The sequence below is a fragment of the Daucus carota genome, chromosome 1 (genome assembly GCF_001625215.2).
Source record: "Daucus carota subsp. sativus chromosome 1, DH1 v3.0, whole genome shotgun sequence".
In the NCBI taxonomy this organism is placed as follows: Eukaryota; Viridiplantae; Streptophyta; class Magnoliopsida; order Apiales; family Apiaceae; genus Daucus; species Daucus carota.
In genome coordinates this window covers 35,402,211-35,416,155 of record NC_030381.2, presented here as the reverse complement: position 1 = coordinate 35,416,155, position 13,945 = coordinate 35,402,211, and the positions used below count along the sequence as shown (strand labels likewise).

General features: G+C 35.3%; 2 protein-coding genes across 2 annotated transcripts; both read right to left on the bottom strand.

Annotated features, from left to right (window-relative positions):
• Window positions 1–875: 875 nt before the first annotated feature.
• Window positions 876–2,353, bottom strand: LOC108206243 (ethylene-responsive transcription factor ERF071). The gene is made up of 2 exons (XM_017376480.2): window positions 2,015–2,353; window positions 876–1,698 (listed from the first exon to the last, which is right to left on the bottom strand). The coding sequence occupies exons 1-2, from the start codon at window positions 2,223–2,225 to the stop codon at window positions 1,124–1,126; spliced, it is 786 nt and encodes a 261-aa protein (XP_017231969.1). The 5' UTR covers window positions 2,226–2,353; the 3' UTR covers window positions 876–1,123.
• A 5,555-nt stretch (window positions 2,354–7,908) lies between these two features.
• Window positions 7,909–10,282, bottom strand: LOC108205459 (uncharacterized). The gene is made up of 2 exons (XM_017375425.2): window positions 8,817–10,282; window positions 7,909–8,373 (listed from the first exon to the last, which is right to left on the bottom strand). Exons 1-2 carry the CDS (start codon window positions 10,080–10,082, stop codon window positions 8,197–8,199), a joined length of 1,443 nt encoding a protein of 480 aa, XP_017230914.1. The 5' UTR covers window positions 10,083–10,282; the 3' UTR covers window positions 7,909–8,196.
• Window positions 10,283–13,945: the final 3,663 nt, after the last annotated feature.

The following is a 13,945-nucleotide window of genomic DNA, read 5'->3' as shown; positions in this document are numbered from 1 at the left end:
GTTTAGATTATCAGATTGTGTTCATTTAGATAGAATAGAACGAGAAGAATATACAATGAAGAATTATACAAAAATTTCATAGAGAAAGAAAAAAATATGAGATAAGAGTGACTAAATATAAATAAGTTTAAAATTCTTGTATTAAAAATTATAAGAAAACATGATGTAAAAATAGAATAAAAATTCCTTCCAAAACAAGTGGGTCAGAATTTCAGTTAAAATAGTAGCAATGATCTGTCAAAAAAAATAGTAGCAATGAAATGATGGAATGAATGAAAATTATAAACATTTTCTCTAAATAACACTGTATTAGAATACAAAATTTATTTCATTTTCACACCATTTCATTCATTCAAGTGAACACAACCTTAATATGGGCCCGTTTGGGAACACAATAAACCCTTAAATTAAGGGTTTATTTTTTTTATATATAAAATTACATATTTTTCTTTTTTTTTTTTCCTTGAATGTTAAAAAGAAGTTTCATATTTATTGTTTAACGAAAAACAAGGATTTATTTTGAAAAAAAATATAATTTCATGTTTTTTTTTAAAATAAGTTTAATCAAATGATCGATATATTTAAAAGTTCATAAGAAGTTGCCCATTATTCATACAAGTCTAACGTTTTATTTATGATACAGATTAGTGTCACTATTTTATTTGCACTTTTAAGTTAATTTCATCAAAAGTACTCTTAACTCCCTGTGGGCGTGTTTATTTTTCCTCATGTTTTGAAAAAATTAGGCGGTTTTAGGTTACCAATACTGTTTTAGGTTAATAGCTCAGGATTCTAATAGCTCACTCCGATTATAACACAAACAAAACACTGAATTAAACATTCGAAATAGTACATGCACACTGCACACCCATACATCAGCACAACCACAAACAAATACTTAATTCTATTCAGGCAAAACACAAACACAAAACGATTAATCAAACGAGGATATTGAAGCATATGCGCATACAGCATACACGCAACTGATGTGAAATAGCTTTTTTAACAATATTGAACCTTAACGCGCACACACATGAAGCTGATCCTGACAATAAAAACACGCACCGACATTATTTTTATGATCTTTATATACAATCACTCAAAGCATCATTTTTTTGTTATTTCACTCAAACTCTTGCATTAGATGATTAGCAATCTGGTCCAGGTTATCCATCATCATCCACCGATAAACATCAGATTCAGTCACGCCAATCTGGCTCATGATCTCAGCCTCCCATCCCAACAAGCTTGATTCCATGTTCGAAACCTGGTGATCATCCTTCAGCTCCAACTCATCAGCACCATGACTTGCACAGTAGTTAGGAGGCTGAAATGTTGTCGAAAACTCCATTCCCATCAGAGGGCTGCTAAAATTCGGAGAATTTATTTCGGTAATTGCCTTAGGCGTGCACTGTTTCTTGGCTAGAGGTGGTAGTGGTACTGGTTCAGGTGGGTGGTCATCTGGAAAGTTGAGCCGGGCCTTGTCGCCGCGGATACGCTTGGCGGCCTCATCATAAGCCCTGGCTGCTTCTTCCGGGGTGCTGAAGGTGCCCAGCCAGACTCGGACACCTTTCTGAGGATCACGAATTTCGGAAGCCCATTTGCCCCAGGGTCTCTGCCTGATCCCTCTGTACTTGTTCTTTCGACTTCTCTTATTGCCCTCTTGGCTCAGCTTCTCACCCTCCTCACTCACCTCCTCTGTGCACACATTAAATCAAAAAAATATTAGCATGTTGCACCCAATTACGGAACCAGAATTTTGAAACATACCTATAATAAAATCATCGTTATAATTATCTTAAGGTGTTATAGGAAGCCTCAAATGTTGACACCTTCGTCAAACCTGAGCTCTGATACTACAGGTTGAGAATTAGTCAATCTAAAACATTAAAGTATTAAAGAAAAGCCTCAAATGGATCTTATACTATATTTCAAATTTTCAACAAATATGTTACATATCTAAAAACCAAATAGTAAAACATATGAAAAGGTTGATAAGATGATTAATAAAGACCTTTGGTGATGATCTTCTTGGGCTTAAGAGGTCGACCATGAAGAGGAAGTTGTGGGAGTTTTGCATCGAAGTGATCAGTCCAGCTGCCAGATAGTTGTGGCAAGGTAGAAGCAAAGCCTGGTTGATCCCAAAGGTCATGTTTGTTCACTTTCCGGCTGCCAGTTGTCAGCGGAGGACGTTCAAAGTCAGAAATAATTGCACCACCGCACATCTTGGTGGACTAGCTACGTCTCGAGAGAGAGAGAGAGGTGGCTTGAATAAGAGAGGTGTGTGTTTTATGAAATATGTATTGTTTAATGTGTTGAGTGAAGAGAGGATGAGGAGGGTCCATTTATTTATAGTCCAGGGGAGCTGTATTTGAGAAACCTGGGGTATACTTAAATTTATATTTTATGATAAAGATAAGCTTTGTATATCCCAGGTTTTTTGATTGATTGATTGATTCAACGGTGCAGGAACGAACAATTGTTAAAAACAGGGCCGAATTTTAAGCGGAGAAGAATTCGCTGAAAAGAACATGTTTGCCCGACAGTGGAAGACGGACTTCTTTTAATTAAAAGTGTTTTTCTATTTTTCATTTTTTTCTTCATACCTGTTTATGTCATGAGGTAGAAATATTGTTTTTTCTCAAAATTTCCATTTTTGTTATCTCTTTCAATGATCAAACTCTATCTCTTTAAATTATTAAACATTCTAATTGAAATGATTTAAACGCTTAAGTAATCTATAAATCATGTTAAGCAAAATATATTAAGAACTTATAAATCATAATCTATTTATCACTTATAATTCACTTCTTTATTAATGAATTATTTTATTGTGTTCAATTGAATTTTTGTTTTCTTCGGCGATATCTTTTGTTCCAAGTATCTCAATGAGATTGATTAAAATAATTAGTTGAAATGATATAAATTATTGGTTATATAAAATTTGTTAAACCTGTAAAATATTGTGTTTCGATGAACATGTTATATTGATTGACTATATTTTAAAATAATGCTTTATTTTAGGTTGTTATAAGTTATATGTATCACTTGAATATGATAAAAAATGATGTTGAGTTTTAGGTCTCCAGAGGTTCAACTGATTTAACATCATGAGGTTGACTAGAATTAGAGAGAAGGCGAATGTCTTATTGGTGTTGATTTCTTTTACACGATCTTTTTTTTTTCCCCGATAATATGTATTAATTAATTTTAGTTAAAAATTCTATAAGGTTGTAAATATTCTAAGAAGTTATATGTGTAGCCGAGAAGAAAATTATTTAAAATCAAAATCAATCAAACTCTCGGGTTAAAATAAGATTTTGTTAATGCATGTATCAATCGACAATATTAGGGTTATTTTTAATTGGCTGCCATTGAAGTAATTGTTTCTGTTATTTGAGGATTTTCTATCGGTTTTCATCGATGAAAAGTCGCAATCTTATCTCTTTTTATTTTCTTATTATTAATTCATCTCTTTTTTTTTAAATAAGTTTATAATTTATTTGGATTTTGTTTGATTTCTCTTTGCGAGAGTTTGATTTTTGTTTGAATTTTTTCCCTCTTATCCGAGATTATATATATACAGAGATCTTGATAAAAGTGATAAAAGTTTGTATCTTAATACACTTGTGTTGATAGCTCAAAACAACCGCGACAATATTACATCATGCACATATATTTCAAAATTTACTTGGTTGTCTATGGAAGAATGAAGTATTCAACAATGATATCATTATACGTTTGTTCAATTTCAATTACATGTATAAACATATAACTTTTCATTATTAAATCATTTTCCTTTCCTAAAAAAATAAAAATAAATTTTTCCAAATTGATTGGCTTACTTCGACACAGAATATAGTTGCAAGTCACATATATAGCCGGGTTTTATTACATTAATTGGCTATATTCAGACGTGAAATTTGCTATAGGATATGTAGAAATTTATCATCAATATTTCAATTATAAAACTTTTATTATCAATATGTCAACTGGATTATTGGTTAAGCAGTTGGTACAACCATTATCTTATTTACACTCGAGGAACTTTGAATTGTACAGAAATGCAGGGCCAATTCAAGTTGGGTTTTTTAGTTTAATCAAGCAAATATTTTAAGAACAGTAAACATTTTTATATGAAAGTATTCTCCGATTTTCTAAATTTTATATGATTAAAAACGGTCAAAATATTTTCTCCAATGGGACACGTGTCCGCCCTGTCTCTTACAGATGATCCACCCCTGTAGAAATGTAACAAGTCAAGCGTAATTAACACAAATGATTTAGCTGTTGCAACGCCTATTGGAATGCTAGCACGCAACTAGCAACCATCCTTAAGAGAGCTTCTCTACAACATGAAAAGGAATTTAAGCAGTTGCAGAAACGCCAAGACAACAAAACAGTTTCCACAAAAGACACAAAACTGTGATTGCTCATAACACAAACTCATCAAACCAAAACACACAATGTTCAAGTGCTACATTCAAAGAGCTGAGGCAAAAGTAATGAGCACAACAACTTTCTGTTTGTCTCCCAACTCCTCAAATGGCTTCTTCCTAAGAAACAGGTCAGACGATTCTTGGTTTCTTCCATGCGGTTCAGCTCCTTCCATCACTCTATTGTTTTCTATCCTCTCTCATCATTCTCCGTGCTACGGAACCTATTCCTATCTCCAAACAGAAGACAGTATTGGACATAGGGATGGGCATTAATCCCGACCCGCCCGATCCCGACCCGATCCCCGCACCGAATGGTGCGGGGATTCGGGGATTTTTTCGGGTACGGGCCGGGGAACGGGGATGACTTTGAAAAAAAATCGGAGATCGGGTCGGGTACGGTTTTTCACATTCCCCCGGCCCGATCCTCGAACCCCGACCCGATTTTCTCCGATTGTCGACCCGATCCCCAATCCGATTATTATATTATATATTATATAAATATATACATATATATTATAATCATTTATTAACATATTTATATACCTCTTTAGGTCAACTTATTTTCACATTTTTATAATCATTTATTAACATATACGTCTTTAATATAATTAAATTTATTGAAATAAATTTTAATACTTATTTCTATTAATATAAGTTTTAAAACTAAAAAGGTCATAATTAAATCATTGAAGATCTATTTATTTAAATGATTAGATATTAATTAGACATATTAGAAACTAATCGTAATTATGAATTTAAGTATTTAAAAAGAAATTTTAGCTTAAATTAAAAATCCCCGAATCACCGCGGGTATCCCCGAATCCCGATCGGGCCGGGGATGGGGATCGAAAAATAATCCCCGATGAGGATCGGGCCGGGGATGGGGATTGAGTTTGGATTCGGGGATCGGGGCCGGGTATAGCAATCCCCGACCCGAAGGGGCCCGATGCCCATCCCTATTTGGACATTACACACCCTTTGCAGCAACATCTAGCTAGTTTTGCAGATTTTAGATACACCAACCTTAAATAGAGGTGGAAGTATCTTTCAAGTCGAAAATCATTTGATTAAGGTTCTTCCCCCATTCCCACAGGATTACTTAAGAAAGGTAAATTACTTAAGATTAACCAAATGAGTAAGAATATATGCACCATTAACAAACTAACTGAACTTCAATTCAGAGATAGTGCTGATAGGCTTCAAAAGAAACTCTTGCATCCAGTGCACGGCTTCAAATTAAGATCATAAAGCAAAACATATCACTAGATATTCCCTATTTAATCAATTAGTAGTTGAAACAATATCCAACCCGGTAAATTGATAAACTCATCTTCTTCATCCTTGAGTTATATCACTCATCTTTCCTCTATGTACATATGCAGAATTGCATACAAATAGACCTGTAGCTTCTAACCGATGATAACAAAAAAAAAAAAAAACTAACAGGAACTGTAGGATATATACATATAAAAAATGATTTTTTTTCCACTGCCATTGATGAAGTTTCTCCTGCATATTTCAAGACCGAGTAGGGAATAAATAAGTTCCAAGTGCCAATAATGTGGTTTCGGAGGAACAATGAGGGGAAAAAAGAGGAAGCCCATGGTCTATGTTTGTTATTCACACAAAAAATAAAATTTGTAGAATGAATGAAACCCAAGAACTATATCCCCAAAATTCACTTGCACTAAGCAAGTAAATTTATCTGCCTTATCTGTCTAACAAGCTGTCTTTTCTGCCTCAAGAAAATTATCTTCATGTATTAACCAGTGTAGAAAAAGACAGGAGCACAAGAACCTAAAGTGACGGCCATGATCCAACTCAAGTTGCTTCACGAGTACTAGAAAACTGATAATAGGTCAGGTGAGGGGGAAAGGTAAACGGAGACAGTCGCAGAACTGGATGTATGAATAATTGTTAACCCTTTTTTAAATAATCACACTGACAACTCTATAATATGTATACATTACACTTTACTTGATGTTATACAGTTCACAAAGTGTTGGTGTCCATGAAGAAACATAGGTATCTAAGTTTTGTCTTCTGAGCAGATAACATCTTGAATGTCATAAACATGGGATTCTGGCATTGCTCTACTTGTCTACTAAAGAAACATACAGTAATAATAAAATTTTAAAAGACAGCAAAAACCAACTAGTACGGAAATCTCAATAATAAAACCCAAAGGATGCAACTTGTTGCTTATATTATCTCGATATTAACATAAGTTCCAGAATAATGGCAAGTTGAGAGACCGGTAGAATATATGTTCAACATCATCACAGCAAGCTATAATGCAAACATTTACAGCCAGCCAAGACAGTTGCGACAAAGATATGAAGGTGAAGACAATGACACCGAGACATGCAGTTTGCTATACACAGTGATGAGGAACTTGACAAGCTCATTCAAAGCTACAATTCCTGGAGGTGGTGTTGTTCCCAGTGTTTACATAAGCCTTGAAAACAGAAAGAGGAGGAACTAAACCAATGTATTTGAACTTTATTTATTTTCAGTCTCGGTATTCACTCTTAAATTCATCTGTATCATTTCTGTACTCCGATCTATAATGTATGCTTTTCTGATTATATTATAGAACCGCTGTCGTACTAATGTATAAATCATTAATTAATATGTTTTGATTAGATTCAACTTTCGACTTGGGCGGTATCCCATGTTTAATTGAACTACTATTAGATTGGTGAGTCTTAATTATGTGTTTCCATTAATAAGAAACTTATTAATAAAACAGCTGTTGTACTAAGGTATTTATGTGTTTTTACTTTCTAGTAATATAAATGTATAATAGTACGGCTCGATTCTACTAGTTAAACGAGTAGAAATGTACTCCGGTACCGCTCTATACTAATTTAGAAACATATTAGTTGAAACACATAAATTAGACTCACCAATCTAATGGAAACATACTATTTGAAACACATAAATAAACTCACTAATCTAATAGAAAAATATTGTTCTAAGGATGTTATTAAGGCTAAAGGTTCTACCCCTAGAATGAATGACAAAAATCATAGTCTACATATTGGTTTCTGTTCATCATCTTTGATTGTCCTGCACAATTGCCCCTCAAATATACACTAATTCGACAGGTAAATATAAAACACTAGCACGAAAAAGACTGCAACAATCATTCTCAATAATAGAACTCAAAGGTAGGATCTTGTTGCTTTTACCAGGGACAGTAAGATCAAATACCACCATAGCTACGAAAAAAATTTGATGTCAATATAACTGTTGAGAGAAGAAAAAAAAAAGGGTTATAATAGAATTTAAGATATGTCATTTTACCAGAAACAACAATGTCAAAGTAATACAAATTACATCACTTCAAGACTTCCAGCACTCGAGCCCAATAACAGCAAATTTACAAAATCCAAGGACATACAGAATCACCAGAATATTAATCTGGACAGAGTATGAAGGCAAGTTGACAACAAGAAAGAGAGTATTCATCTTTCAAGACCAAGAAATATTCATATAAAGTATTTTCATAATTTCAGGTTTCAAGGTCACGATGCAAGAAAAAGACAACTCTCATCTCTATCAATAGAATACATACGTATGACATGCCTTTGCCAAAAAAAAAAAAAATCATGCAAACAATGAAAAAGTATAAGCACAAGTGCAAAACGTGTACCAAGCATTCCCCCTCAAGTCACAGATTTAGTAAAGGGGACATGGTGCTGTCATGAACAAACAGACGAAAGAGTTATCAGATTTATAGTTCCATTAAACTTCACCCTTCAGCCATTTTAGTCAACCGGTGGATGGTGCTCCGTGCAACCCTATTACCAGGATCAAGTTTCATTACAGTCCTGAGGTCTTCTGCCCCAAGTTTGTACTTTTCCATGCTCTCATACAAGAGGGCACGCTGTACGAGAACAGATACGTTTTTTTCATCGTGTTCTAGCACCTGTACAACATAATGCATACTAAGAAACAGAAAAGGATATAAATAAATTGAACCATGTCCTGTGTTTATCCTACGTATGTGCACTAGCAAGACATCTAAAGATATTGGCAAAGTTTGGACCATGCAAAATTGCCATATCAATCAATATATCAGACTAATGAACTCACTCACATATTAATGCTATAAAATGATGACTCTTGGATGACTCTTTCTCAAATCTAAATATTAGTCTTAGAATCAGTAGTCAATATTTCTAACAAAAGTACCTTTACTTAAAGTATAACTGATGAGGTAAAATCTGTTTTTCACTCAAAAGAGATGAATATTTGTAAGGTGTAATGCAAAATGAACACATTGTTTACAAATTATGCTCCTACTTCAGCATGAACATATATAGCATTGCATTGCCAATGACATATACAAGACACCAAAAGAGACCATACCTTTGTACAGTCGGCAACAGCCTTCTTATACTCACCAACTTCTTTGTAACATGATGCCCTGCTAGACAAAACTTCATTAGTCCCATTATTGTCAGAAGCTTTCCCAAAGAGAACCACAGCCCAAGACAACCACTTTATAGCATCGGGAAATTGCCCCTGCTTGTAATTTTCCATTCCCTTATTCTTTGCTGCTGCAGCCGTAACTCCAGAAGGTGGTGGAGGAAGCCCTTCAAGCTCAGTTGTTCCACCTTTGTCATCCCCTCCTCCGAACTCTGTATCCCAACCACCAATTCCAGAAGACTGCTGGCCGCCAAGGTCTTCCAAACCCTTTGCACCACCATCAGTTGACGATGTTGGAAACAACACATCAAAATCATCAACAGTAGATGACTGAACAGGTGGTTGAACTTGAGTAGGGAAAAAACCAAAATCATTCATATTTGAATGAGAACCTTCACTCAGATTCACAGGAACGCTATTATTCGACACACTTACATTTGGCTTCGGAGCGTTCTGAAAATCACCAAACCCATCACCAACCAAACTAGTCTTATTACTGGTCTCCTTACTTTCCGACTTCATGCCAGCAGCCTTCTTCGGGCCAAAATTAAGCAAAGAACCAAACGGGTCCTTATTACTACTCATCCCACCACCAAAACCACTTCCACCAACACTTTTCATCGCCGGACCACCAAGATTCGTGCTCTTACCACCACTCAATCCAACATTCCCACTAGCATTATACCCGCCAGAACCACCCCAACCCCCACCTCCACCCCCACTACTAGCCACATTCTTCGGTAACGAATCCTTCATACCCCCCATCGAAAACCCCCCACTCTTATTCCCACTACCCGAAACAGGTGCCAAATTCTTCAAAGGCACATTACTACTCCCCTTATTCCCCCCCAACGCAGGACCCACAAGATCACCAAACAAATTAGGATTCTTAACAACCACCCCAATATTATTACTCCCCGTCTTCGCCGGAGCTGCGCTAGCCCAGCTCCGGCCAGTAATATCCCCAACCATCGACGTGGGCCCCCCTAAAGATCCCGGAAGAACAGACTGACTAGGTGGGGCCGGCTGATGGGTCCAAGAAGGCTTATTGGGTTGCCAAGAAGGAGCTAAATTAGGGGTCGCATAAGAAGGGGTTGTTGAAGTTTTGTTCTTTTGATCATTCAATGATCTGGAATTGTTTGAGCTAAGACCCAGATCGAAATCAAAGCTAGAAGTCTTGTTAGATCTCCCGTAATTCGAATTCATTTTCAAAGATTCAAGAATTTAATAACGCAAGTATATGCAAATAGAATGAAGATCAAGTGGGATTGTGAAGATGGATCTTTGGATCGTACCTGAGTTGTTGATGTGAATTAGATGTCGGTGCGCATCTCCTGCTGTGGATTGTTAAAATGTCAAAATAGTTTTAGTAGTTTATTTTGTGTTCCGCTATTAGCGTTAAGCAAGCTCCCTCGCAATTCACGAATAACAGAATATGAAATGATTCTTTCCCCCAAAAAAAAAAAACAGAATATGATATAAAAAAATTGACTTTCAAAAATCTTTTATATAAAAGAGTAAATTGAAGAAAAATAATTTCCTCGAAATCATTTAATACATATTTATATGAAAATTACTCTTTTTTAAAAAGTATTTTCCATCATTATAAAAGTTAATAGAAAACATTAATTTAGAGAATATCTTTATTTTTTTGAAAATCAGTATCATATTTAAGAAAGTGATCATCTTTTAAAAGAATTTTTTCATCTCATGCTTATTTTATTTTTAAAATTTCTTTTGAATGTCCAGGGTTTCTCACTTCATAAAAACTGAAAAATGATTAAAATAAATTTCAATATGTCACATAATTTTCAAACTTGAATTAGTTTAATTTGATTTAAAAAAATCTTATTCATATCTAAACCTTTTCCTCATAAGAAAAATTGATTTTTCAGACAAATATTTCACAAAGCTATTTCTACCTTCTATGTTATGTTTTTCATGACCTATTTGTGAAAATTAATAGTTAGTATTTGGAGAAGAGATCGACAAATAAATTCTTCAAAAGGGGCCGATGGGTTGCTATTAATGCCCAACATTCAACAAGTAGCATGCCTTTCTTGGTTGGACCATAGATTTCGTTCCTAAGTCTTCTTGCATTCTAGAGCAAGAAGTAGAACTCTACAGATGAAAGTGTTTCAGATGTCGTTTCACTTCGCCTATTAAAATATAATATAATTCGAGAGCAGATAGAGCAACTGTCCAATCTCGTACTCTACTCGGGAAAGACCCTTTTATTGTAGGAGCTACATGGATGACTGGAAAGCGGTAAGGTAAGGAAGACCTTTGCCACTTGAGAGCCCTCGATTAGATTCTTATATTTAGAGTAGGATCCCCGATTCAACTTTTTGTGCCGGACTGGTATACTTTCCCTCTTGGCTTTGTTGCTTTAGTAGAATAGATTCGTAGATTGGAGGAGAAGCGCACCCCTTCGTAGGGGTGTGCAAAAAACCGAATAAATCCGAAACCGTAACCGCTAAAAACCGCTAAAATCCGAACCGTATAAAACCGAACCGAAACCGAAAACTTAAAAACCAAACCCGAAACCGATTATTCGGTTCTGGTTTTAACTAGAAACCGATTCGAAAAAACCGAACCGATCTGATTTTTAAAATAAAACTTATATATATATATATATATTATATATATCATCTGTGTCATGTATTAATGGACTTAGTTTTGTATCTTTAGTGTCTACTGATGTGCATATCTTGATCATAGAAACTAATCCTCTAATATAAACTTCTAATATGATTCCAGTTGATATAGTATTTCTACATCTTGCAAGGTCTCTGGAAGACCATACTTTTGAATTATCCAAATTCAAACTATGAGCTAGTTTTTGTTACATTAGTAGCATATTTATACATGGTGATGCACTAAGCTGTTTTATATAACTTCTCCCCATATATTTAACAATTTAGAAAGAACTTAAGTTTAATTTTTCAGTCCACAGCTTAAGACAAGTATACTGTTGTGTGCTGCATAAGTGAACCAGACTCGGTTCCAGATGAGAAACTGAGGCCTTAAGAGATACTTTATGAAGCTTGTTGAAACAATAGAATGAGTGCACAAATTAATATATTGATATCATTAATTCTTTCGTATTTTGCGCAAGTTTTTATTGTTTATGTATACTAATTTATTCTTTCTTTCTCATGCGGTTTTCTAACCGAAACCGAACCTGTAGAAACCGAATCCGAAGTTTTAAAACCGAAACCGAAACCGACGATGAGGTTGCGGTTAAGGTTTTTGATTTTCAAAACCGAGGGCATGCGGGTGCGGTTGCGATTTTATCCAAAAACCACACCGAACCCGCACCCGCTCTCCCCTACCCGTTCGTGTGTTTATGATACAGGGCCGGGGTACTACATATTTCACAAAAACAAGGTTTGATTACAAGGATTGAAAAGTTGTTCATTTTCTCAGTACCTTTCATTTTTTATAAAACTTCCTTGTGTTTGAGAATGCTTCTAAATCACTTGTGTATTTTAAACAAAGAATCATTTTTTTTATAATTTTTCCAAACAGCCTCACAATATGATTATTTTTGGAGAAATTTTTCCAAAAACAAATTATAAGATAAAATTACCTGATCATCAAGAGTATCAACTCTTACGTATAAGAAACATTTCCATTTTCTAGTAAGATTAAAGACAATCATTCTCCAAACAGATATACACAATAACACAAGTAAAACAGTACAAAGTTCAGCTACCAGCCATAGTACACAACACTAACTACACTTCAGGACTGAAGGAGAGGCTGGTGCGACTTATAAGTTATAACCCCCACTAACCTACATAATCTTAAAATACACAGCGCATGCATATATGTTTGTAAAGAAAGCATGCACTCTAATTAAACTTTTCCTAGAGCTCCAAATAAAACAAGAGAGCAAGCATGTTAAGCCATGCTTATTGGCTTTCTCAAGAAATAATCCTTATTCGGAGCCTCAGCGCGACCGTTGTAGAAGTCCATGAAAACTGCAGTCTCAATGATAGCATGAGAAGCTGTAGGAGCCACCTGACAAACACGGGTTTGATTCGGCTGATATTGATACTTACACAATGGCTGTGAAGGCGGAGAAGGAGAAGATGCAGTAGTAGTACTTTTGCCACTTCTTGGCTTTCTTCCAAAGTTTTCTAGCCTCATCCTAATACTCTCTGCCATATATGATATTTTTGGGTCTGTGAGATCAAAATCTGTGTCTGAGTTAGTATGCAAGTAGTAGTAGCTTGTGCTGGTTTGGTGCATAAAACATAGAATAAAGGCCTATATATAGGAGCACTTTAATCAGATAACATGATTTTTTTTGCATATTGGGGATATATTGTTAATATTCCTATATGCCAGTTTATAATTGTTTATGACAAGTGTCTGAGATCTGCCCTCTTTAGTAACGATATTATGTTTATAAATTAATATGATTAGGAGGCATTTGCTTCAGGGTTAACGAGCTCATTTAACGATGAACGGAATCTCAAACTCACGTGTTGGTATTTGGATTAGCAATTTTGTGACGTGGAATGAGAACCCGATCCCACCTGGAGAGTAAATCATTTCTTATACTTTCCTTAACATACTCGTTCCCATATCCTGATTACTATACCCTTCATTCCCATTTCTGATCACATTCTCACTCACGATCTAAAAGCCCCTTACGCACTCGCGGAGCCACATTGGGCCCAGGACCTGCCACGCACTCGCGGAGCCACATTGGGCCCAGGACCTGCCCGGGCCCTCTCTGAAATTTCTATAATTATTTCTTGTACAATAACCTTTTGTGATATGTAGATCACGTGATATTAGTTATAGTATAATTTTTCTAAGAGTCATGTTCGATTTCTTATGTTATCACTTTTTTCAAACATATTTTGGCCCTTCCTCATTTTCACTTATGAGGGAATATTTTTCAGCATATTTTGGCTCTCCCTGATAATAAACTCCGGCTCCGCCACTGTCCTTACGTTTTCTATCCAGTGTTACAGAAATCGGAAATCGGACCTAATCGGTTGAGCTACCGATTCAGAGATTTATCGGAAATCGGGGATTAATCGGAAGGATTA

Excerpts from the sequence above, each read along its gene's own strand:
- LOC108206243 (XM_017376480.2), bottom strand. The coding sequence starts at position 2,225 with ATGTGCGGTGGTGCAATTATTTCTGACTTTGAACGTCCTCCGCTGACA. Across the intron at positions 1,699-2,014 it reads CAAGAAGATCATCACCAAAG|AGGAGGTGAGTGAGGAGGGT; the intron begins GTCTTTATTAAT and ends ATGTGTGCACAG.
- LOC108205459 (XM_017375425.2), bottom strand. The coding sequence starts at position 10,082 with ATGAATTCGAATTACGGGAGATCTAACAAGACTTCTAGCTTTGATTTC. Across the intron at positions 8,374-8,816 it reads CTGTTGCCGACTGTACAAAG|GTGCTAGAACACGATGAAAA; the intron begins GTATGGTCTCTT and ends TATGTTGTACAG.